General features: G+C 35.7%; 1 protein-coding gene across 6 annotated transcripts in view; it reads right to left on the bottom strand.

Annotated features, from left to right (window-relative positions):
- Nucleotides 1-24,471, bottom strand: part of LOC148658419 (cell adhesion molecule 2-like) — a 698,357-nt gene extending 673,886 nt beyond the window's left edge. Inside the window, exon 1 of one of the 6 annotated variants that reach the window (XM_088639574.1) lies at nucleotides 24,022-24,471. In XM_088639574.1, coding sequence (XP_088495700.1) covers nucleotides 24,022-24,079 — 58 coding nt within the window. In that variant the 5' untranslated portion in view covers nucleotides 24,080-24,471. The remainder of the gene's footprint in view (nucleotides 1-24,021) is intronic. The other 5 variants (XM_088639573.1, XM_088639577.1, XM_088639575.1 and 2 more) reach the window with 5 other exon arrangements.
- Nucleotides 24,472-26,414: the final 1,943 nt, after the last annotated feature.

Here is a 26,414-nt window from a genome sequence, read left to right as displayed (position 1 = left end):
TATCATGACTGATACTTTTCATCAAAAATAATAACCCCAAATTTCTTGCAAAGAAGGATAAACATTAACATTTGCAATGACCTTTTAACATTTATAGATGCCCAAAGATAATCTAAATGATACAAAAGACTGGACACCGGGATCATTTGTCAAGGAAGCCTAAATGTTTTACTTTCACATCTGCATTTATTGATATTATAATACACTTTGCTATTACATTGACTCATGTACACACCCTGCGCATGTTAATACATGGTAATATCAGTCTAACCATAAAACACGTGGGTAAGCATTTAATTTAACGGTGAAAGCTTAATAGCATCAGAATGAGCTCCTGCTTTTTAATGTGTTTGTTGGTTTCCAAATAAGAATGTTTCCTTCGGATATTCAATTACCAAAAACCACAGAATCAAGAAATATGTATCTCAAATTCAACATTGTGCAAAAATAGAGGGCACCAATACTATATAGAAATATTATAATTTGAATTTATTCATTATAATTTGTTAGTGAGTTTAGGGTTTGGTTTTGGTTTGGATTAGTAGAAATACTACAATGTATCTATAGACAGTTTATAATTATTCTACAAAATTTCCATTTATAGTGTGCTGATACCATGAATATATACTGTATTAGACCATTTTATATAACAGCACATTATAGATATACAGTAGCTATTACTGATTGGAATGTCTTTTAATTCATTTAATACACATTGGTTAATTTGTTCTTTGAAGGCTATGCAAAATCTTTTGGAATACAGAAGAGGTAACAAGCAATTGGAGCCTCCTTAAATTGTGTTTAACGTCTATCTTGTAGCAGCTTATTGATCTGGAAAACACATCAAAACATTCTTCTTTTAATGACCTTACCCAATCGGCTTCCACAATATGACTTGGCTGTTGGTGCCTTACACCCACACACCCTTATATAAAGATGTGTTGTCTTCCAGTACTTAATTTCTTTGATACCTAAGGTCATCAAGTTAAGATAATGGCTGAATCGTTCTGACCCTTTCAAACTTTTAACTGTCACAATACGATCTCCTTGAAAGATACAGTATAATACTGCAGCTTTCAAAGCAACAGTACATTTGGTTTTTTTTCAGTTATTACACCTACTTATTAAGTATTTATTTTACTAAAATGAGGCAAAAAGTTAATTTACTACTGTATATACTGTAAACAGTTTATCTATTAATTAATTTTCTAACTGCTTCTTCTAATTAAGGGTCGCAGTGGAGCCAAACTCCAGCATGTTGCTTGTATACAGTATATTTCAGTAAAATGTTTTTTGACTTTTCAGTTACTATTACTACCTCTTTCTTTCTGTTAACACTTCACACTCTGCAAAATGCTTAATACATCACTCCATTCACAAAAGCTCAATGTCAATAAATACATTTGCTAATACAAATTTGTTGTTGCACGCAAAACACATGCTTTATTTGTTCTTGTTTTTTTACTATCCTTGTGTATGTCCTTGTGTTTGTCCTCTGGACAAACCTCTAGATTTTAATCTAAGTCCAAAAACAACTCAGAGCATAAGAATGCAGTCAGTTCACTACAGACAAATTTAATGGCAAATAGTGCCAAATTTATTGGCACTTTAGTGTAATGCAAGGTTTATAGTGTGTTTCAGAGTAAATATGCCCAAGAGAATTTCCTTCCTAGGTAGTTTTCTGAGACAAGCATGGCCCAAATCGTTATCTTAATAGTAGTTATTTGAAATTAATAAGAGATTAATTTAGTTTTCCTTATTTTTTATATTCTTTCTGCAATTCCATTATCAGCCACATAAGAAAGACTGATAGACTATTTATGCATTCTGTAAAGTTGAAAATGAATTTTGCAAATTTCAAACTATGATCAAAATGAATAAAACATCTGAAGGTGACACAACCCCAAAAACCATTTTGATGTTAAGTCAGATATTGTACGGAAGTTCAGGTAAAGAAAAAAATAAAACAGGGAGCAAAATGCAACAATTTTCTCATTTTGACTCTTTAAAACAATATATTTTAAGCAAGTAATTTATTTTGGAAGAAAAAGCTGAACCCAGACTAATTTCATCAACAAGGTGGAGGACTGATTAAGGTTTTGGATGACATTTCTTCAGAAGCAGTTGATCTCCAAAACCGAGAAAATTAATGAAAAAATCAAGGCAAAATGCAGCTGCAAAAGTAATCAGTTAATCATTTAATTTCCTCAGAAGGAAAACTCCCTGAAGGGTTCAAGCAGTTGGCTGTGGAGTGCTAAGTTTTACATTAAATCAGATAATTGTTTGTTGCCAACTACCCTTGTCTGATTTAAAATAAGCAAAAGAGGGTAACTATTAAATGTTATTCACAGCTTCATAAGGCCAGAGGCTCTAATTAACTGTTAAACAAGTGTTAAATGGCTTTTAAAGTGAATGCAATTTAGAAACAAGGCATTTAAGCACATGCAAGTTTTAACACCTTTTCTACTTTATCCATACAGAGCTGGAAAAGTTTGTAAAACTAATAAAACCTGCCAACCAACACTTTTTGTCAATGCTTGTTTTCATTTCAGCTCAAAGAATTACTATCAAACTTTTGTGTAATTTTACTCATAATGCATTCAGAGTACTTTTGATAAATGCACTTCCAGAGATGGTTAGAATGGTGCGGGGATAGGGATATAGTTAGTGCAATGTTAGGATGAGGATAGGGATATTTGGATCAGGGTTAGGGATACAGTTAATGTAATATTTGGTTGGAATTCCTCTGAACTCACCACCTATCAGAGTACCAGATGTATCCCCAGAATGTGAAGATTGAAGCATACAGTACACATTCAGACCCTCGCATCAAATTGTCAGAAGCTCAACTGAGCAACCAGTCAGAACAGCCAAGATAAGCTAGAGAACACCCCCTATGAAAAAAAAGCATCCCCTTTCCATGGGGAACCTTAACACTCTTGAGAGACCTAGGGTGTGTTGTTACCATAAGAGACTCATTTTATACTATGAGACATGTTGCAGTGGGTCTTTACATATGCAAATAATTACAAAGATTCAGCACATGAGACCAAAATGCTATTAGATTATAAAAAAATTAAAAAATTATAACTACTTAGGAAGAATGTATGCCGTTAAAGGTTAAGCAAACCGGTAGGCTGTAGTGTCTTTAAATTATATGCCCTGAGATTTTGGTAAAAAGAAGGTGATAAGCAACATTGCATACCACTAACTGGTAATTTATTGTTAGGCAGAAGAAGCTCTAAGACAACATTTCAGTTGCTTCTTTCTCCTGTTAGAGGTTTTAATGAGCAACATTGTGCAACTGAAGAAATTTCAATAATGAGAAACTTCAACATTTGTAACATGAGAATTGCACTTATGCTACATTCTGGAAACCGCACTTTAATCCCCTAATGGTTGAGGATTTAACCAGGATGCTTACTGGCTGACAATAATACCAGTGTGCTAGCTCCCTTAGACATATACAGGTGGACTGGGCACTGTTTTTTAGTACATGGGCATTTTGAGATTGTCTTGTTGCAGCTTGAAAGGGCAAAAGGCTCTTAGGGTCAAAAACGTTCCCAGTGAAATACTGTATCCCTTTCTGCTCCCCAATGCACAATCTGTAGATATTAAGTGTGAGTCACAACCATACCGGAATTATAGCTGCAGGTTTGCTCTTCATCTGAGTACATTAAATTGTTCCTAGCACTGAATTAAAGACATAAATCAATTATTTTACAACCCTATAATCTTACTAATACACACTGTATTAAATTGTACTTGCTTGTGTGCCCTTAATCTTTAAACTTACAATTTGCTCCAGCTCTATCTGTTCCTGTTGGTTTCTGGGCCAACATGCAGAAATGCTACGCAAAAGATGTCTCTTCACACAAAAAGTTAATCACATTACTAAAGGCAGGCACAATGAACTAGATCACAACCCAAAACTCCAAGTTCAGTGCTATAATTAGCCCTTTAGTAGGAGTAATTCACACTGCCAAAATGTTGCTGAACCAACCTTCCAGGAATACCTTGTAATCATTTCACCATGCACATCCTATTTTACTTCATTTAAAAGCTGTCAGTTCTTTAAATGTATTAATTAGACTCAGACACTCAGACATTGAGATGTGTATGGATTGGCATATTAGACCAGTTTACTGCTGATTTTCCTACTTTTTTTATTCAACACCTTGCTCCTTTTTTATTCAATTTGATTTACTGGTTTAAGGATTTTGCTAATGAACATCTGGCACTTTCCGCTAATACTTTGTGATATTTACTGTAAGTAGGTAAATCAAAACTCTAGTTAATTCCCTCTGGTTTTTAAGATTTGGTGTACTGGTTTTGGGGGACATGGAAACAACAGGGAAAAAAAACTTTTCATTAGTTACACTTGGATCTAAATCCCCAAGGTGATGTATGCGAGTTCATTTTTAGCATTCCTGGTGTTGTTTTTCTAATGGATTAATCTCTCTTTGTTCCACATTCAGTTTTACAATATGGGAATACCTGCTGTGAAGCAGGTCTAAACCCAGGGCTTAGATACAAAGACTGAGGGTGGCAGGGGCCTCCCTACAGTAGATTAATAGTTCTGAAACAAGACCATGGAGCTGCCACTAATTCTTTTATCAGTTGTAAATTCTGGGATCAGAAGAATTAATACAGTGACTTTAAGCTTTATTGGGAAATGTTTTGTCACAGATACTCAGCTTCATACTGAATTGAGGGTCCATTTTGTTTTACTTTGGGCAGTATATCAGTAAGCACTACTGCCTCACACCTGTAGGGTCTTGGGTTTATTTCCCATTTTGAGGTGCTTGTCGGTGTGTAAATTGCATATCCCCATGCATATGAGTGCTCCAGTTTTCTCATGCATTCCAAGTACAAACTAATTAGGTCTGATTGATTACTTTCCCAAGGAGTGGGGATGTTCAAAGGGATTCCATAGTTGAGGGGATTATTCCCAGTATGACCTGTACTGGAAAGGTGTACAGATTACAAAAAAGAGAAAGAGAAAGATTACAACAGTATTTATAGTTCAGTATTTTTACTGTTCTACCATTGATGGATAATATTTACTGTATATGATGCATTAAATTTTCTATATACATTTAACCTTTATAAAAAGCTATGTACTGACATTTTATACTGCAGTTGCTTTAGGTACAGTATAGTAATACAGTATTATCTATGTTATATATTATATACTATATAACAAAATAGGTTATCTGCTGCAAATTATAGTTGAGGACGAAGTTGATCCTCAATATTCTCAGTCTCTGTTCAGACTGTATTTTTGCTGTATGTTGCAAAAAATATGAAACACTGGAATAATGCACTCGCCATTACAAACCATGCACCAAACCAATGTTTTACGCATTTCTGTTTAGAACTAGTCCACTCAAAAACAACACGTAAGTATATACCTCAAAATACTCTTCATCAGCATCCAAGTCACCACTTAAAAAGTTACCAGAACATGAAAAAAAATATCTGTGCATGTTGTGTAACTATGGCTTAATAATGTATTTAAAAATGTCACAGATTCTTGGTCTTGAACTACAGAATCTACTTTGTAACATAGCTGTTATATTATCAGTACTAATGAATTCCTGTGTTAAGTGATGACCTGGTTTAAGGGAGGTGAGAATGGGAAGAGCACCTCAAAATGACACTGAAAAACTGTAAATTGCCCACCTCCATGAGCCTGTGAAGGATTACCAAGAAACTCGCAAAGGTCACAATAACAAATGGGATAAAATGAACCTACAGTTTCATTCGTAGCACATACCGAGTCTGATAAGATGCTCTTCAGAATCTACCATAAACACAAAAGTTCACTTCCACCCTGGATCAGCTCCTATGCATTTCTATCTTAATTTTGAGCCCAAAAGATTGTTTTTGACTTCTTCTGATACTTATACTTGCTCAGAGACAAACTTCTGAAATGTTGTTGCTTACTTAAAAAAACAGTTTTGCTAGCTGCTCAATACATCTGTTGATATATTCAGGTCTCTACTGTTCTGTCACCTCAGATCACATTTCCATATGAATTCCTCAGGCACCACATCCTAAGGCAATATCTTCCCATGTTTTGCTTCAGGGTGAACACGCTTCTAGACTACCAATGAAAAAGGCAAAAATACATCCAATGAACCACACAGCTTGGGAATTTTGCTGTACATTATTTTCATTAGAAACAATACACAAAAATGATATATAAACGTATGGCTGAGAGGTGTTTTTCTTCTTGGGATACCAATTTGACATTGTAAAATCTATTTCTTATTAATTTATTTAGAAACCTTCAGATAAAGAAAAACAATTCTGTTAATAGTTTAAGGTCCCTGAAAATCATCCTCATGTTTTCTTAATTCGAACAGAATTTGTGTGTTTCAATATCAATTAAATGTTATTGTTTGAACAACACATAGTTGTTAAAATTAACAGAACTGGAAAACAACATACTTTAGCATGAAAAACTGCATGCTGTTCAGGGCTCAATGAATAGATGTAATAAACATAAGACAAATCTCAGGACTCTTGGGTTTGATCTTTTTTCATATTAATTGATGATAATCTGCACACTGAAGACATCAAACTTCAAAGTTTTAAATATATATATTGTTTTTATGCCCACAGATTCAATACAGTCTGCAACAAAATAACATTGTAAAGCAAAAAGGTGCACTTCAGAATCAAAAATATATTCAAATTGCCCAACATAAATAATTTCAGGATGTATCACGGCAACCCCATTAACAGAATAAAATTTCACCACATGGTGCAGGATTGCAGACGGTCTCGTAAATTAAAGACATTCCTTCAAATACTGTAAATACTGTATTTAGAACTGGATGTACTGTAGGTATATATATATATCTAAGATAATATCTGGGATTAGGAAATATAACTGAGAGCAGACTTTTTTGGCAAAAAAGTCACAAGATTTTAATATTCTATTTGCATAAATTCAATCACAAGATGATTCAATTTATAGATGTAAATTTACAAGTCTAATTTTTAATTTACACTCCTCTCTTCAAGTCATGATAAAAACATGCTGATTAATCATTAACTAACGAAACACAGTTAAAACTGTGCATAATGTTAAATGTTAAAATACAGAAAATTGAAAAAATGGAAAACATATTTGTCAATGCATATCCCATAACTGTGAAGTCAACTAGCACTCAAAACAAGATTCTGCCTAAATATTCTTCACTTTATTCTTCATTTTAAAAACAGGGATCAAGGGAGTCTTTTATTTATATATATTGCAACTAGCCTGTACCCTACTGTATATTGAAGTCTATCTATAATTTTCATTTGTGCATTATTGAATATGGACAGTTATGGTCATAAGATTTTTTTCTTATTTTATTGTAAGGCTGGTGGAAAGTAGAAAATGCTTTGCTTTAATGTACCACTTATTATCTCAAAGAACAAATAAAGATTTAACCACCACAGCACCAATTGTGCACCAGCCAGGGCTGGATTTCCCATTAGGTACTGTAGGCACAGTGCCTAGGGCATACAAAATTTGTTAGGCCTATGAAGGAGGTAAACATTAGGGACTAACGAAAAACAAGCTGAAACAACATGCTTGCGATCAACTCTAGGTGCTCCAAATCAATAATAACATGCTATCTAGCGGCTGGTCAAGAAACTAGAAGTATCGAAAGTGATGGTCGCTCCATCAGTCACGTGGTTTAGCATTAGAATAGTTTAAAGTGCATCATGTCAATTGACATACAGTAATTCAATTGGTGTTTATACAGTATCTCATTTTGCACATTTCGGAGTGAAAGTGCCTAGGGCCTACGAATACCAAAATCCGGCCCTGGCACCAGCATCCCAACTGCAGCAACTGAGTAAAGGGAGAATGCCAGGAAGCAATTTGTACAAGAACAGAATGGAATTTAGTCAGGACACCGAGGGTCACACCCCAACTCTTACCAACAGTGCCATCGGATCTCAAATGCCAATAGTCACTCACACCAGGGCAAATTGTAAACTACAAGTACTATATGTCTTTTGACTGTAGCACCTAGTAAAAACCCACATGAACATACTGTAGGGAGAATAAAACAATTCTGCGCGGATGCCCCAAGTCCAGAATCCAGAACATAATACTCCCGCACTGCGAGGCAGCAATGCTTACCACTGTACTACTTTGGCACCCCAGCAAGGATCTGACAAGATCAGGTTATATCGTGGTAATGCTTGTTAAAACCCATTATTGTGATTGTATACAAAGCAAAAGGGAGAAAAAAACCTTCTTCATATGGAAGTTGCCATCAGGACTGATGACAAGAAAAAAACAAGTTTCTGCAATTGAACAAAGCAAAGAATATTACAGTGGGCAGGAAGATTTTCTAGAAAATCACAGTATTTCTGAGCACAATGCATGACAAAGAAATCTGACAAATTTTGAATAAAATTCTGAATGGCAGAGTCCGTGCTGAAACGAAGGGGACATGCAGTGTTGTCCCAGTAAAGAAAATTTACTATGAAAAACCTATTAATGTGGTTATGTAGAGAAAAACAAGATGAAAGAAAATGTGCTCTCTTCATATGTCAGTTGCCATCGGGAACAAGAAAAGGTAACAGAGACTTATTCATATATTTAAATTTATTGATGAAAACAAGGGCATTTATCATTCAACTTTTTATTGTATTTCACCAAATATTCCGTATTTTCCTTTTGTATTTTCCTGAGTGTTTAATGTGGTATTTTACTGTACTATTACTGTATATAATTCTTACTAAAACATGGTACAAATATAAGAGAATTTAGTGAAGACAATGTTATTTGGTCTCAAATATAGACAAGGAATGTGTCATAGTACCATTGAAATTTACTGCTGCACAAATGTATTAGTGGTTAAAGAAACAAAGTTAAAATGGAAGAAAAACTGCCTATTTTTTACAAGACACTTGTAAAGGTTTTGTATTATCATAATGATGGACTTTTTTAGTAGTTCATTGTCCTAAATTCAATTTCCCCATGATACAATAAATCAGTTTGCAATAAAGTGAATATCGTATTACATACAGTGCATACATATTGTGTATATACAGTATACTGTATGTTGTGGAGCTGGGATATAGACATACTGTAGTGTATTGTGTATAAGAATGTTAAGAGGCCTCCACCCTCTACAGCTCTGTTCTATAAAGTACATATTGAAGGCGTACCATGGAATAGTGCACAAGTACTACTGTACATATCCCAGTGAGCAACAGGAGGATTGGTACTTTGCTGAGCTAGGAGGAACAGATGTTGTTAATTAGGGTGTGTTTCAGAGTATAAAAGGGTGTGGGAAACACAACTTTAGACCTGTAGTTTGAGATTGGATTTGTGAGAATTTTCTTAAATATATATATAAAAAAACAAAACAATGGTGATGCTTGGAACTGAAATTTAAAAGCAAAGGCTTTCTACTTAAGTGAAGTAGTTTAAATACTGCCTTGATTAGTCAGTAAAGGGATTAAATATCTGGCTGTTTAGGCAGGATTTGCTGATTGAGTTAGGAACTCCAGTGGGAGTTAGACATTTGTTCCTTTTTGATAACTCTGCACCTGGAAACGAACTGTATCTGTAGAAAATCCCAGAGCCTTAAATGGAACAGCTATCTGCAGTGACCTGAAACCCCAAACAACACCAAGGTATTACAATTTAGAAATCTACATAGTAAAAGGCACTTTTTTCCCACAAATTTTTTCAGGAGATGTTTAACACATGGAAAAAATACCTGTCTTTAATCTAGTGCCACATGCAACAGTTTTTCTGAATCACCAAAGAAAAACCAAAGCTGACTAATACAGAGCATGATGAGGAAACACCAGGCTTTGGTGAGTCAAGTTGTAATGGCTAGTAAAATTAAGGCAAGAACATGAGGAATCCCTATTGCTTTTACTTTCTTTAAATGCTTCTAAAAGTTGTTTTTAAATGTATTGCTTAATTTTACTTTGAAGAAGGGACAATATAATTTATTTATGAAATGAAACATGTAATTTGTCTGCCATGTTCTCTTATAGTGTTTAATTATAACCACATTTAAGAGTCACTGAATTTTTCCAGTCACCAACGGCAAATCCCCAATATGCCCCCTGGTTTCTGTCTGCAAAAGATTTTTAAATCTGTAAAGATGCTCTTAAGCATTGAGGTTATTGACCATAATCGGCTAGAACACTTAAATCACTAATTCGCCCCCGAACTTTGAGATTGTTACTTAATGAAAAGTATTTTACAAACACCTTTTAGTGACAAAAGAATTCAAAGGCAATATCACTTAATCACTTATCACTTAGTTTTAAAATGAAAATTAAATCATATGTAAAATTGCAATTTCTTAAACAGTATTCTGTAGGTATTTACTATGTTCATTTCTTTACTCATGCAAAAACATGAAAGCTGCTGTTGAATTTCAAAGACCAAAAAGACAATTGGATGTACTTTTTTTATATGAAGAAAGGAATGTCTGAGTAATGTAGGGGACATTGATTCCTTTCAAATAAAAAAGGCGTCTGTAATCAGAACAGTGTTATAAAGTCTCACTACAACTTGATGCACAGTCGCCTTGTTTACTGTACGAAGCAGAGAACCAACACTGATAATTTCTCCAGTATGAAAACACTTTCTGGCTCCTTTAGTGTCCAATCAATAAGTAAAACCTGCTGTTCTTTCCCCTCATGCATTCTTTATAATGGATTTGTAATGTGGCAGTGCAAGACAGATGGTGCTAAGGTTTTCTGTCTACTGATATTTGCCTCCAACACAACAGTGCACAAGGGAATAATCCTGAAAGCCCATTATGTATGCATTCACTGAACCCAGGTCGCAGTTCATTTCTTTTTTTCCACCGTTATAAATTGTTCCACTTGAGTCCTTCGCAACGGCCTCATGCAGATATAGCATCACAATTGAGTTTCAAACATTTCCCCACAGTTAAGTTTCACTCAGTTCAGATCAGAGCGTCCAACTGAACACTACCAAGCAGAACAATTTAACTCCAACCTGAATGTTCCTCAATTCAGCAAAGGTGGGGAAGAAAACCATCCACCTACAGTACTAGTAAATATAGTATCTAGCTGTCTGGGTTGTGAAGAGAAAATTAAAGGTGGTTAGGCATCTTTGTTACTTCTGTAATAAAATAAGCATCATAGGTTTTACTTTAAGAGGAATCTCACTGTACAATTTAGGGATGGACAGCTTTAATCTAATAAAAGCACATCAACATATATTCATGCAGTACTCAACTGGAGTTTTTTTTCTTTATTCTACAGGCTCTGATAAAATCCTCTACTCCACACATTTCTATAAAGGTTATGCTATCTGAAGGCAGTAAGGTCTGGCAGGCTGATTTGAAAATGGATTGAAAATACTTCTTGTATTAGATTATTCATGATATACTGCTGAAGTAATGTACGACTGCTCATGCTGTAAAATATTTTATTAGAGACTAGGACCAGAACTCGCAGGCTTTAGATACAGATCTTCTCCATTCCAACGGGCTTCGCTAAGCTGTTAATTTATAGATCATACTCCCAAAGACAAAAGGAACGCAGTTTGATTTTAAAATTGCAGAAGACTCCAAAGTTAAGAAAAAAAACTTCAGAGAGTGTCCTTTCTTTCGGGAGCAAACACTGGTTTTATATGAGCTGCTGTAGAATTTCAGAATTGCTCCCCCAGGTTGCCCTAGCAATGTGAAGCAAGAAAAAACTTCAAGAATAAGAAAAGCCCATTTATGCCAACCTCGCCTTCACTACAGTCTCATTTTCCATGGAGAGCCTTGCGTAAGTCATTGTTGTGGCAGGTTAATTCATTAGCCCTTTGTGCTTTAACCTCCAGAGTCCATGTGAATGCAACTGAGGACACAAGACAGAGGACCTTGCTGTCTTGTCCTGTGAAATATTATTCCCCTTTATAAAATTCAACACAACCAGTTATCCTTCAAGGCAGTTCCAGATATGAGGGCAGTACTGAATGGTCACTGAAAAAGATCAATCTAATCTTCTGTCTGCTAAGATGGTAGGGAGATGAAGCACACAGGTTGGGCTACATTTGTATTTGCTCCTTCACCTGTACAAGCAGTTCTAGTTCCTGTTATAAATGAATAGTTCTGCATTATGGTGACATTTGGCTTCACATGTACTTAGGAGTGAGACGTTCAAATAGTGTGGTATGTTTATTTCACAAAAATATCAACAAGTATCCCTGGATGCATACATCAGTATTCTATGATGGCATCATTTGTATAGTTTTGTTTTCATTTTGGCCTTATAACAAACACTTAATCTGATACTGTGTGGGTTTATCACCCATCACACAGAACAGAAGTTAAACACCTTTACAACGTCAGGCATACTGTATCACTGCTATTTAATCTACACTTCACTCTTTTGTTTTGATGAGGAGAGATCTCATGAGTGCAATATAGCAAAGAGGAATATATTGTATTCCATCTATTGTATGAGCAGAAAAAGATAGCATGAAAGCCACTACAGCAAACTTCCACTGTAAAACCTTATTCCTTTGATCTTTAATTTATAAGAGTTAGAAATTCAGGTTAAAAAAAATCAAGTCTCATTTACATTTTTTTTCTGTCATCTGCGGACTCAAAAAAGAGCCTAATTAATGTGTCAGTTTCCCCCAGGGTAGGTGTCCATATTAATTGACTATGTCATAGAAACATTTGTCTTTTCAGCTATTGTAATCTGTCCAGTGTATCTTTTCTCTTATTAGGAAGCTCTTTTAAGAGGTAAAGAACTGTAATTGCACACATACCTAAGTTTGCACAACCTGAGTGATTTGCAAGCTTCTAGCCATTGGACTCTCATTCTTCTCGGAACATACTCTTCATAACTAAACCTTATTACCGTTATCAGACAAAGTGCATGTAGAGAAAATAAAGAACTTGCACTGCAGAAGTGCTCAATTTCACAGAGCTCTGCACTGTACTACACGATAGTCTTCAATACAAAAACAACAAAAAACTAATGGGCGGAGCAGTGGCTCTGTAGGCTAAGGATCTGCGTCTGTGACTGGAAAGTTGCCGGTTCAAATCCCGCAGCCGGTAGAGGAATCCTACTCCATTGGGCCCCTGAGCAAGGCCCTTAACCCCAACTGCTCCAGGGGCACCGTACAATGGCAGACCCTGCGCTCTGACCCTAAGCTTCTCTCCCTGTCTGTGTCTCCTTGGAGAAAAGCTGGGGTATGCAAAAAGACAAATTCCTAATGCAAGAAATTGTATAGGGCTAATAAAGAAAAATTATTATTAATGTTAATTGTTCTTTAGGATTAGGGATTGTCAGTTGAATTTTAAAGATTTTAGACTAGTCCTGGACAGCCCTATTATATAATATTAGTAGGTGGGAGAGGGCTGTTTTGCTGAGCATTTTATATGTCCACCTTCTCTGCACTAAGTCATATTTGCAGTGCAAGCCTGGAGGTGCCATTTAATGTTTTATACCAAATTATCTGTCAAACATCCGAATGTTAGGTTTATTTGTCTTTCAGGTATTTGTCCACTGGCTCAGATTACTGTTTTAGATTAATGTCAAAAGTAGAATTATTACATTAAACCAATGCCAAATTTCCGCTTTATCATGTATATATTTATAAGAGTGCTGCAGCAGAAAATGGATGGACAAAGCTTATGAAACTGGCACCCAGGGAAAAAAAAACAACTCTGACTAGTTAGTAATAGACAAGGAAACTTTTGGCTTCCGATATTTATTCAGCACAGTTATTCTGTTCATAAATACTTATGTTGCTTGCATCATGTTCAAGATTAATTGATTGTTCAGTGTTGGTCTAGGTGTGAAATTACAGCCCACATGCAACAGATGGTGTTACCACCCTATAAACCAAACACAACAGGCTAAAAGACAGGAGAGAGGGTGCAGCAGTCAGATGATCCTGTCAAAATTTCAGAAATCTGCAATGCAGACTGCACAGAAATTAGTAATATACCTATTTATATTGGTTTGCCACTTTCACTAAAAAAAGAAAGGAGATCTCCTGGAAAAAGGGCCACATCTAATGTACTATTGTGAAGTATGGAACGAAAATCAATTATCTTTGTATATTAATTTTCATTCTCTTTCTGTATGATGGTACAGTATTTTTTTCCAGTAACCAAAACTGTCCTGTTCAAGTAACCACACCAGTTGAAATTGCATTTAAATATGCCAGTTCATAACTGAAAATTACTGTCACCTGAGCATTTCATATTTCCAACACATTCAAACTTTTATTGGTCCATACACTAAATAAGTCTATAAACCATAAAAACTACAATAGTTGTGAACTAAAAAGGACTGCAGGACCCCAATGTCCAAATCAGAATAATCTATATGCCTTCAGTATTTACTGACATAATGGAAAAACTAGAACTCGGACCAGAAGTACACCAGTTTGTCTTTTACATAAATGTTGTGTGACTAGAACAAGCTGCCCAATGTAATTGAAAGTGCTTTTCTACTGTTTGTACATTTGGGTACATGTCAGAGGTTTTCAGACTGGTTAATTAGGATACATCTTAAGTAACGCCTTCAGGTAGATTTTTACACTTGGTTTATACTAGTCTGGCATTACGTGGGGGCGTGTCCAGTCTGGAGGCGGAGCTCTGGTAGAAAGGCGATGCCTTGCCTCTGTAGTCCCAGCTGTTTTGGCTTCCAGCTGATGAGCCCCAGCTGGCCTGGGCCTATAAAGGCACACTGGACACCCTCCGACTGGACGAGCAGGAAGGGGGGGAGTTTTTTCCGACAGCCCAGGAGGATATTGCAACCGATTTAAGGTTTTATTTTTATTTTTGCCTGTCCCATCACGCACTTTCATTGGGGCAGACATACGCACGCATTTTTGTTATGCACTCAGTTCTTGTTTTGTTTTTACCTTACGCGCCCTACTCACCAGACTGGACCCCGCTAAATAGGGTAAGTCCAGTCTGCTCACTGCTGGTCACCAGGCTGGACCCCGTTATATAGGGTAAGCCTATCTTGAGGTAACGCGGCACAGCAGTACTCTTTCTTTTTGCCTTTGTTGCATTTTTCCCACTCTTTTTGTATTTTTGGTCCCTGTTAACCTTACACCGGTGCTTCTGTCCGCTCACCCGGGGTCTACGACTACACAGATACAATAGGTTCTGATTAACGACCTTTTGGAAAGTCAGCTCTCCCACCTAGTGCTGTATACTAGTTGAACATTTCTTTGCTGGTAACTTGCAGAGCTACTGTACATCGGTAGATCAACCTTACGGGAAATCAATAGGGCAGTAGAATTTTTCCACCTTTTTTTCTCAACTCCAACTTTTAATTAATGTTACAAAATGCAAAGACCATACAACTATTCTTAAAAATTGCAATTTCGTGCAATCATGTAATGTAACTGGTATTAAGAAAATATGCTAATTTTCACAAGTTCTTAAGTATTTTTAAATAACCATGTGTTATATTCTTCCCTTTAACATTAATGAACTCCCTTAGCTTTCTAACAAAGATTTTTCTAAGATCAATTATAAACTTCAGAATAGTCAAATGTCAGAAAATTCTTTTAATATACTTTACTTCACAACATATCCAAATAACACAGGGTTTTATTTTTGACCCCATTTCTTCCTGATCTTCACCTGCCAATGAATATAGTTGACCTCTGGTGGCAGATATCATTGTTTGAAAGGCTTCCTACTCGTGAGAAAAATGCATTCAAAATCAAAGACAATTATTGCACTTTCTATTCTGAAAACTTGAATGGATGTGTCCTTGTAATGGACAGATCCCAATTATGGCTGTTGTCTCACAGAATTACAACATCTTTCAAAGTGTATCTTTATACATTCTTCTGTCAAGAAAAAAGATTTTTCTGGTAATGAAGTCTGAAATCTTATTTGTTACGTTGTTTTGCTTTGGTTTTATTTCTTTTAATAGATACACAGCCCCTTGAGAAGATGGCAGACTCTTTTCAAAAAGAAACAATGCTCCAGACTAAGTATTTGTCATTAGACTTTTTGTTATACTTTGTTCCTACTTCTACTTCAGTCTATATTGTATTTAAACAATCATGGTATTAGATTGACATTGCTACTGTAGACGTAGGAGATGGCCTAGGTTTTGTGTCCTGAAGATGTCTTTATCTACTGTACTTTTGTATGATTGACAGTGCAGGAACCTAAACTTACATCAAACTTAAATCACCTTAATAATGTGATTTATATAAGGATACATTAGTTATTACTTTAAATGCTTACTGAGAGTAAGTTATGATAAAGATGCAACTCTCAATAAAATGCACCATTCAATAAAACATTACCTGGCAGAAAGATTTCTGTTAAGCATCACTCTTTGCACTGTTTAAAAACAAAGGAGGGGTCATCTCCACTGTTTTACACAAGATTGGACTCACTGAAATGTTTCATTTGCCAAATGCATTTCAAGGAGAGAAATGCACATTTTTCTCAATAACCTAAAGAGCCAATGACATGGTTTTAAAAACTTAATTTATTCATATGCACCGAATGTTTGGTTTACCAAATCCTTTCTTCATTTATGAAACCACAAACAACTCCATTCCTAGTATTCACTATTTCAGTTTTTGAATTACCAATTTTCTATCAAAGTGTAAAATAACTCATGTACAGTAACTGGTGTCATGCAAGCCACAAAACCATTTTCATGTTCTACAGTACATATAGCAAAGCAGGCAATGTTGAGCCTGTTATAGGATCCATGGCAAAATTAACAATAAGCATAACTACAGTGTATGGAAATACTATTTTTTGCATCTCATATATGCATAACATATATTCAAGTTATTGTATTTCAGGCCATTTTTCCATTTTTACACTTGGAAAGCAGAAGAATTTGCTAATGAACAAATTTGATTGCAACTAATTAATCTTACTGTAAAAGTAAACCTTACAGGCTCTTTAAGCAGACAAACACCTGAATATTCTCAAAAATATCATTTTAATTTAAAAAAAATTAATAAGTGGAACTCCATAGGTGGTGGGGGGGAATCAGAGGTAAGATAGCCTTGCTTAATCAAAAGCATTACATTATTTTTGTTCTGCTTATGCGAAAGGGTCAAAGACTCATTCAATTTGTAATGTGTGTTGTCACTGTAAATTCTATATAATATAAACAGATGATCTTTTTGAAGCTCATTCTCTAAAGAGTTTGAAGTATACTGAAGGTGTACACTATTCTGAAGAAGTATACTTTCTGCTCCTAATAACCTTTCATTCTATTTTTTTTATCACCTCAAAGAACAAAAGAGCTTCTTTGATCATTGGAAATTCCTAATATCTCAGCCGGTGTCACACTAGAGATGGGGAGGAGGGAACAGAAAGGACACTGCATGCAATACATTGAGGAAAAACTGCTATTATGTAGGAAATAAATTCTGCAGGTCTAGTCTTGTTTTGTCGTTATTCTGCCATTATTGCTTTTGTCCCTGACAATTCTGAGCAAACTACATAATGCAAATTCTGACATGAGGCAATCTGTAGAATACTCCTTGATAATTAAAACTAATTCTTTAAAAAATGGAAACCCAAAGATTTTCCAATGTGTTGGCCAAGAAATTAATGAAAAACAAAAATGCATGACAGCCAACGAAACCGGCAACTGATGACTGTATTTATCACTTGTCCAAATACATGTTTTTCTGTCTTACCCATGTACTATAGATGTGATCTGAAGACACTACAGTTGCAACGAAGTTTGACAGACATGGCGGTCTCCTCTTGCTAGTATATTTATACAGCATACAGTACTGCAGTTTAAAGGGAAAAAAGTGGTGACTGGCACTCAACATCCTAGTAATTCTGCAGGGATTAGTTAACCCACGGCAGGGCAGAAATACTTCATTCCAGGATTTTTGCCACCATCCAAAGTCAGGGACTTCCCTGAAACTGAGATTACCAAAACAACTAAAAGGAGCGTTTCATCAAGTAGGTACAGTAACAGACATTATTTTGTTTTTCTTGTTGATAAACAAGCCCTTAAATGAAAGTGCAGCACAGCCCCCCCCCACACACACACAAAACAATGTAATATTCACAGAGCCTGCTGTAACATTGTGGGTTGGTTATGGGAGCTAAAATGTTAACTGGAAGGCCAGTATTACTGTTAGCCATGCCAGACACACAATTGTCACATTATAAACACTTAAGACATTTACATTACAAAGACATCACCGTTACACAAACCCAAGAGGACAATCAGTAGGGCTGTGTAGTTAGACAGTTTTGATGTTCTCCTGGAGTTTACAAATTTGAGTTGCTACGCTTTCTGTATTTGCAACTTTTTTCTATCATTATCTTATCTCAATAGTTGGAAAATTGCCTAATGTAAGAATTTCAAAAACATGTAGTTTTAAACCCTTAAAATAATGTGAAGATGTGGAAACATACAAAATATTCCCAAGTGGACCATGCCAAGTGTTGGTTAGAGACAGCAAATACTTTAAAACTTTACATGCCAAACTGGAAGATAAAAGCTCTGTCTACACTAATTCCATTGAGTATCAAAATTACACTGGATAATCCACGTTTCTGTAAAGTGAAAATAGCATCTTAATTTTATATACTGTACACAGTGTCTAATACACAAAAAGCTGAACCTAAAATAACTTAAGATTTTACTGACATTTTAAAAAGGTTTTGCTTTTAAAGCTGGTCAAAAGACTTTAGCAAGCTACGGTACATTCTCACTGGGATTTAGCCCAGTCACAGCTTTAAAAGCATAGTTCTTGTGCCACGAGTGTAGATAGGCTACAGAATGACCCTGACCTGAATTTGATGCTTTAAGTATGTAATTGAATTATATTTTTTTGCAACATATGCAGGTTATTTAAGGTTCTATTAGGCAATGAGTGTTACCTGAGGTAAACTACGAGCAGAACATATTTGTGGAATATTCTCCCACATTAAAAGTGTAATTCTCCACTTCCCATCACAGCATCCAACAATCTGGAAAATGCTCTCCACATATTAAAAGCTCTCAATATTTTTTTTCTATTATGTAATTTTACAGTTTCCACTAATATCTCCACAACTTTTCCATTACCTGGAATAACCACTGGAATCAACTTTGTTGCTTTACTTTAATATTAGATCTCTCTCTATATTGTGTACTGTACTAAGATTGTAAGAACTAAGTTTCTTCAACCTGTCTTCACATTTCATTACAGTAAGTGTGGAATGAATTTTGTTGCACTTCTCTGGATTTTTGTATACCTGTATGAAGGGCTCTAGATGTGATCTAACTAATGCATTGTACAGTTTTACCCTGTCTTGATTTGTATACTACATTCTTTACTAGAGTATGTAACCTATCATTCCATTTTACACTGCATTGCTTAGATGTTGGAAATATTTTTTCTTTTTTCTTTTCCCCACTGTCTTAATTCTGCACCTCACATTAACCATCCTTTATTGTTCTTACCTACGTGTAAAACCTGTTAATTATCTTGTATCCGTCAACGTCTGAATCATATACTGTACAAATCTTTTCTATTTACCTGACTCTGTTGTTTGCTGGGCATTATCGTGAGATTTAGATCACATGTAACTGCTTTGTAAAGGACACATCAATCAATATTTACTATATGAATATATTCTGTATACACGGAAGAGTGTCATTCCCAACACTGAGGCCATTCTCCATCTTAGATGCTTCCCCTTTTGTGGTGCCTCTGGACACAAGGTGCACCCCATAGCATGTTGACTGTAATGCAATAAACCTTGTATAAATGATATTGCTGCTTCTTCAAATGATGATCAATGTTTTTTTTTAACTTTAACATGCAATTGAACTGTCAAATCGAGGCTATATTTCTCCACTAACAAGCACAATTAATTTTAACAGTACCTTTTTCTGCAGCTTTGGAGAGGTTTATGTGCTTGAAAAACTTAGAACTTAGACCAATTATGTAATCTTGTAATATGGTGTTTCAAGTCCCAGAGCTGTCTTAAGAAATAGATGTGCCTGGATAGCATAAAATAACAAATAATAGGTTTATTCCATGCTGAAAAGATAAAGAAAACAGAACTTTTTGGCCATGGAGCCCTTCAAATACGTTGAAACCGTGTGAACAGTAGATTACGAAATGTTTTGTTTTCTTCTCTTTTCAGCATGGAATAAACCTATTACTGGTTCCTTTGCAGCCTATGTATGCTGATGCAGATACCCACTTGAACTATCATAAAATAACGTTACACTGATGATTTCTTATACAGACAATTCTTTAATGTTTAACACAATCAACGTAAAACATACAGTAAGGTACTGATTATCCTGCAGTGGCATGGATTGGAAAGATCCCATTTTTGTATGGCCCTTCCAAAGTACAATGGCTCTACTTACTATGTCCGCCATCAAGACTGCAGAGTTTGGCCTGCATGTATACTTGCAGTATGATAAAGTTCTTGAAATAAAACACAATTAAACTAATTCATTTAAATATAAATACTTTTGAGATTGTGATATACTGTATTATTAAAATGGGATATCATTTAACACAGAACAATTTATAGAGAGCAAGAATAAAGTATATTATATTAACTACTGCTGCAAACTCTGTTCCAATTGAACCTCTATGTCAAATTGACATTTGACATTGAACATCCTCATCTTTTGTCCAGTAACCTGCTCTGGCTAACACTTTACCAGACAGTGCTTCTAGGATTCTACTAGAACCCAGTACCAGCTGTTATGCTGGTAGAAAGTCAACAGCTGTATGTGACAATATTCAAATTTCATTGAGGATGTTGTGGGAGTTTCTGAAATTTGCTTTTAGAGGTTGTCTCGTTACATAAGTTTTTCGGGCTTTTAAATATAAAAGCCTAGAGAGCACCTGCAAACCAGACTTGAGAAATGAATCATCTCCAGATCAATAATTTATAACCTTTCCCCAAGCCAAGTTACTTGAAAACCACTTCACAGTTCATGACACTGACATAAAAATGGGGGGGGGAAGCAATGCATTTCACTTACTCATTTATATGACAGGATTAAAGATCAGGGAATTTACTGAGTAGAAAAATAAAGCAATGATTAATAGTGTATTCACAGAAATGAAAAACTTAACTGTGGGCATCGCAGCTTATTAGTCACTTTAAGCTGTGCACACCAATATAAATACCACGTTTTGTAATAAATGACAGAATGCTATCTATGCAAACAATACATTGACAGATTCTTTAATTTTGTGCTTGGTGGGGGAAATGTTTTTACAAGGAGTCTGTGAATAAAAGAAAACTAAAAAGACCAAAAACCGGGGTGGGGGATTGTGGCGTGTTTCATTCTGTACAGAAACTATTTTACCTGGCACTCATTTTAATATCACTCCAGGTTACTGATAGGGAAATGTCTCACAGGCATTTAAAAATACGTTTTAGTTCTGATGTCTTCAATCCTGTAGAAGTAACTTCTGCCACCTTGAAAACCGTCAACATCACAAGCAGCAACGAGCTAAACTTAAAATACAAGAATTCTTGCGGAACTTCAACCTATTCTAAAGGGCGTAGCGTCAATATCAGGCAGAAAGGGGATATAAGAATGATGTGTTCCTTCCGTTCTCGCATCCCTGTGATGGTTGGAGCTGAAATCGATCAAAATCCGTTAATTAACTCAGATTACAGATTGCGAAGGCCTTTCTCGGGAAAGGCTGACTGAGTAACTTATTTTTCCAACCTTTTTTTTAGTAACCCAGTATCCTTAAACCGTGTCACTGCATATGGGAATGTTACAAATTTAACCTAGCGCCACTATTCACTTACTCCACATCTTACGGGTATTCTTCTTATAGTACTGTATGTTTTGTTTCCGATATTATTTTTCGCTTATCTTTATTAATAATGTTATGGGAGAGACGGGTCCGAACAAATGAAGTTGTAGCATTGACGTACTGTACTAGGCAGTGGCCGGACTTTATGGTTAGATACACTAGCAACGCTAAATTGCTGCTGGTTACTAACATCGCAAAAAACCTTATGCACCTTTAGTTCGAATGTGTTGACAAGGTGATGAAACCATCAGTTACACATTTGAAAGACGAGGCACGTTTCACCATACCAGCAATTGCTAATAGTAACTTTTCTAAACCCCGTGTTCACTTTGAAAGATGAAGAAAATTGTTGTAATGTTTCCTTAATAAAGCTTTTTTTATTAAGTGCAGAATTTAGAAAGTAAAAAAAATCGCAAGAAAGATAACTGGCGAAAACATTAAATCCATTCAGTATTGCTGGGCGGTGGCTTTGCATCTTAAGGCATTGGTGGGACAGAGTGAATCGACAAAAGGATAAAAAGCGACATTTTCAAACGCTTTTAATGACTTTGACTAAAGTCTTATACTGACTTGTAAAATAGTCATATGGTCTGTTTTTCTTTGTGCGCGTTTTCATTGTCAAAATCAGCCTAATTCGAAACTATCATCCACGATCATCACTGCTCTGAAGAGGAGCGCCTCATATTCTTTTCAGAAATATTTAAAACCCTTTCAAACATTCAAATATGACCTTTAACAAAATATCCTGTAGCCTAAATCACTTACTAGTATTCTGACCTTGGACGCTGGTATTGTTTACGTGCGTAGACGATTCCTTAACTTTTACGCTAAGGTGTATGGAGTAATCGAGAGAGGTCATTGAATTCATACAGTATCAATAGCAAAGACAGTTCATACGTATACTATATCATGTAGTGTTCCGCATAAATACTATTTTTGAGCAACATGGATAGATGGAGAGCAGTTAAATGCAGGAAACAGTCATACTTTTCAATACCTTATATACAGGTACTGTACGTATTGTATAATTGTAGATTTAAATTTGTGGTAAAGGAAAGGCTGGTTCACAGATCAACCTTGACAGAATCAAAGAGAGAATCGTTCCTGAGCCGCCCAGAAAAATAAAAGCTTATGCTACTACGACCCCAAGATGCAGACTGCTGCAAATACCATATTCAGGTCAGCGAAGAATCCATGTGGAATGCCAACAATTTAAACCATAAAAACAAATAAAAGGGTAAAAAGCTACCAATTAAACCCTCCAAATGAATGCCCATAACGCAATTATCCACACAAGATAAGAGGGTTTCAATGCATATATTAAATAACAAACAAAAGAGTAATTTTAGTTTCTACAAAATGTACGGAAGATACCGAGAATCCCATCTCACACTAGTTTCAGCGATAGTGCCTTCCTTCACAGAATTTTTTTTTAATTGTCTATAACAATGCACAGTATCTTACATGTCTTATCGTGGTTATTTAAGAACTTAACTTAAAAGTTTAATAAATTGCTGCATGTCATCATTATAAATGAAATGCATCCATTTAATGCACCGTAAATGATGGAACATCCTGATGCTCAATGTGTAAAGCCCAGATCCCGTTGCAGTTAGCATAATGTTAATGCGCTAGTTAAGTAGCAAACACAACCTATCCTTTAACAACGCTTCATTAAAATCTACAACCAGCAAAAAGAAAAAAAATACTCTCATCACCCGCAAACAAAAAATGTAAGTTTTTTAATAGATTTTTCCCAAGTTAACGTATAACCATTTTCATTTTTACTGCTTTCGCCTCTGAGATTTGATTATTTTAAACTAGGAAAATACTGTATCCAGTATCAGGGTTTCACCTCCATTTTAATATAATCGTCCAAAGAAATGCTCTGGTAACTTGCTTAATTTCAATTACTTAAAATGTGATTAGCGTTAATACATGCTACGCAATGCTTAACTGCTTAATCGTATGCTTTTGTCTTTTGCGAAATAAGAACATTCCACGTTATTTTGCTTTTAATTACGATGGTGTTTTGGTAGCCTGCAGCCTAACAAAATGCATTTTTTATCAAATGAAAACATTAGAATTGTCATTCCATCACATCTTAAAGCATTCGTTATAAAATACCCCTATACCCTCTCGCATCCAACGTGCAAGGATTATAATTGGAAAAGTCTGAAGAGTCTGGCCAAAACCTATATCGCAAGTCGTTTAACTTTAAAGTTTTACTTTACCTTTTAAAACGATCCCACAGAAGCTGTAAAGAATAAGTAAATGCTGCTTGAGAATCATTCTTCTCCTTTCCTTCAGCTAAGTGAGCTGGCAACTCGTCTCGCTTCTTTTCCTTATGAAGACTGTGGTGTATCCAGGTGAGGCGTGCAATTTAAACAGTGGAGAATTATACGCTCCTGTGCGAATGGTGATGTTTGTCAGGTCCCACAGTTCTCCCGATCCTGGCGCTGAGACACCGTTACTGTGACTGCTTGCTAAGAGATGCTCTTGCTATGAAACAGAGAAGTGCAGTTTCAGCCTCCCTAGCCCAGGAGCCGCAGCAAACCGAGTCCCGCCTACGTATTTGACAGATGAAGACGCTTCACCAATAGCGGGCGCCTACAAATATTCCACGAGCTGTGGCTTTGGAAACCGCTGGGCGAGAGAAACCCAGGGAAAACAAAGAGCAGGCACTGAGCTGTGCGCGGAGATTGGCATGTACAAGGTCCAATTCAAACTCGCCTTTGCGCTTGATTATCCAGTAATTTCAAGGTAAAGGCAACCGTCCAGTATCGGATCCTGTGAGACTTATTAGCAGGTGCTCCGCCTTGTTATATGGTTGCTGGCAATTGTAACCCAATCAGAAGCGTTGAAGTTAAGATTAGCACGGTTAAAATAAAGATTCCCCTTCTTACTTGGGAAGGACAAGTGTGTTTCTGAAAGGACAGTGACAGCTCACGCTGCTAGAGGAACCAAACCTTGAATTCAAAGTTTATTCAAGTTTACCGCTCGTTTGCCTAAAGAAACAGCGTGTACCGTAAATTAAATTACACCTCATATCATGCGATATTTACTATTTACTGAACTCTCAGTATTTGATTTGCCTTTCCGCCCACAGTATTACCACGTACAGTATACAGGTACCTTGCCCTTTGTTCACTACGGAACTCTCACGATGTCATAGTGTTCTGAACAGTTAAACATTTTCATTTCTGAAAGCGCACATAGTTTAAAACATGTTCGGTTGTAAAAATATAGATAGATAAGACTTTATTGATCCCGAAGTGAAATTGATTATACACAGTATATATACACACAGTATATAACTAAATTTGACTTTATCTCATCTGAATTATGGCAACGTAGAAAAAAAAATAATGCTTTAGCAGTACAATTGAACTCAGATCTAAATTGGTGTAGCGTTGACAACCGCCTCCCTTTCTCTTGGACTTTTTTTTCTACCCCACATTTACTCTTGAGTAAATTGGACCATAGCTCATTGTTATTCCCACTTTAAGTGCGTCTATTATTGTATATCTACTGTATACAGAGATGTTCCCACGGTAATATGATTGTTTATAGACAGTTACAGATGGGTCCATTCCACTATGGCGTTTAGAAAAACAAATTAATCCAACTGGGATAACACCTGGTCACAGACTGTAATGTTAAGTATCGATAGATCCATGGCTTTGGCATTTTGGTATGAGCACAACACGTGTTTTATTACTTAGTCTTAACTTAGAACACAACCTTTCTCAACCTTTATCCAGATAATTGAATGTATGCGTCTTTTCTGTCTGCGTAATGGTATGGAGAACGTTACCACTTGTAGGGAAATGTTTAATGTTTAAAAAAGCATTTTCATTCAGTTTCATGAACGGCTGTTTGTTCTTAAACTCATACAGTTAGTAACTCTGTCAAAATTCCTCTTTAGTATTTTCCTGCAGCATTTTATCAATCCAGTATAATCCGTTAAACTGTCAGTTTAACTGTTTTGTCTTTCTTGCAGTACTATTCTAGGCAAACATTGGAACTTAAATTTACCAAGTTACAGATTTCGTATTCTGGAGAAAAAAAAAGAAACAGTATCTGTGAATTCTGAATGCAAATTTGCCAATTCACCTTTAAAACAGTTTATTGAAAACCAGTTTTATATCCCCTTAAAATATACTTCCTTGGCTGAGCTTCTGGCATTTGCTGACTGATTTGTAAGATGACAAGATTTGATCGTTGCTAATTTTAGTATTGTCTATGTAAACGTGGGTTAGTACTCTGCATATTTTTGTTTTCAAAACACTATATTCTTTATTGAAAAGTCACATTCTATTTCATCAGGATAGATGTACAGCAGAGATGATCAGAAAGAAGGGTCAGATTTGTGAACATTTCTACATCTTATAAAACTAGAAAAACAATGCAATTTGTTGCAAAAAGAAAGCAATGAAGTTCTGTTCTGATTTTTCCATTTTATACATGTTCCAGAAGGTAGAGTTTTGCACTTTACATTACAGGAAAAACCATCTGAAAATGCACTATAAAGACTTCATTGTCTTTGTGGTTTTCACTGATTTATTATAAGACAGTATTATAATTGATAAGTGATTTGAGCAAAAACACATTAAATGTAAATGTT

This window comes from Lepisosteus platostomus, chromosome 7 (genome assembly GCF_059453375.1).
Source record: "Lepisosteus platostomus isolate fLepPlt1 chromosome 7, fLepPlt1.hap1, whole genome shotgun sequence".
In the NCBI taxonomy this organism is placed as follows: domain Eukaryota; kingdom Metazoa; phylum Chordata; class Actinopteri; order Semionotiformes; family Lepisosteidae; genus Lepisosteus; species Lepisosteus platostomus.
The sequence above is the reverse complement of the archived record's forward strand: the minus strand, read 5'-3'. Positions and strand labels throughout refer to the sequence as shown.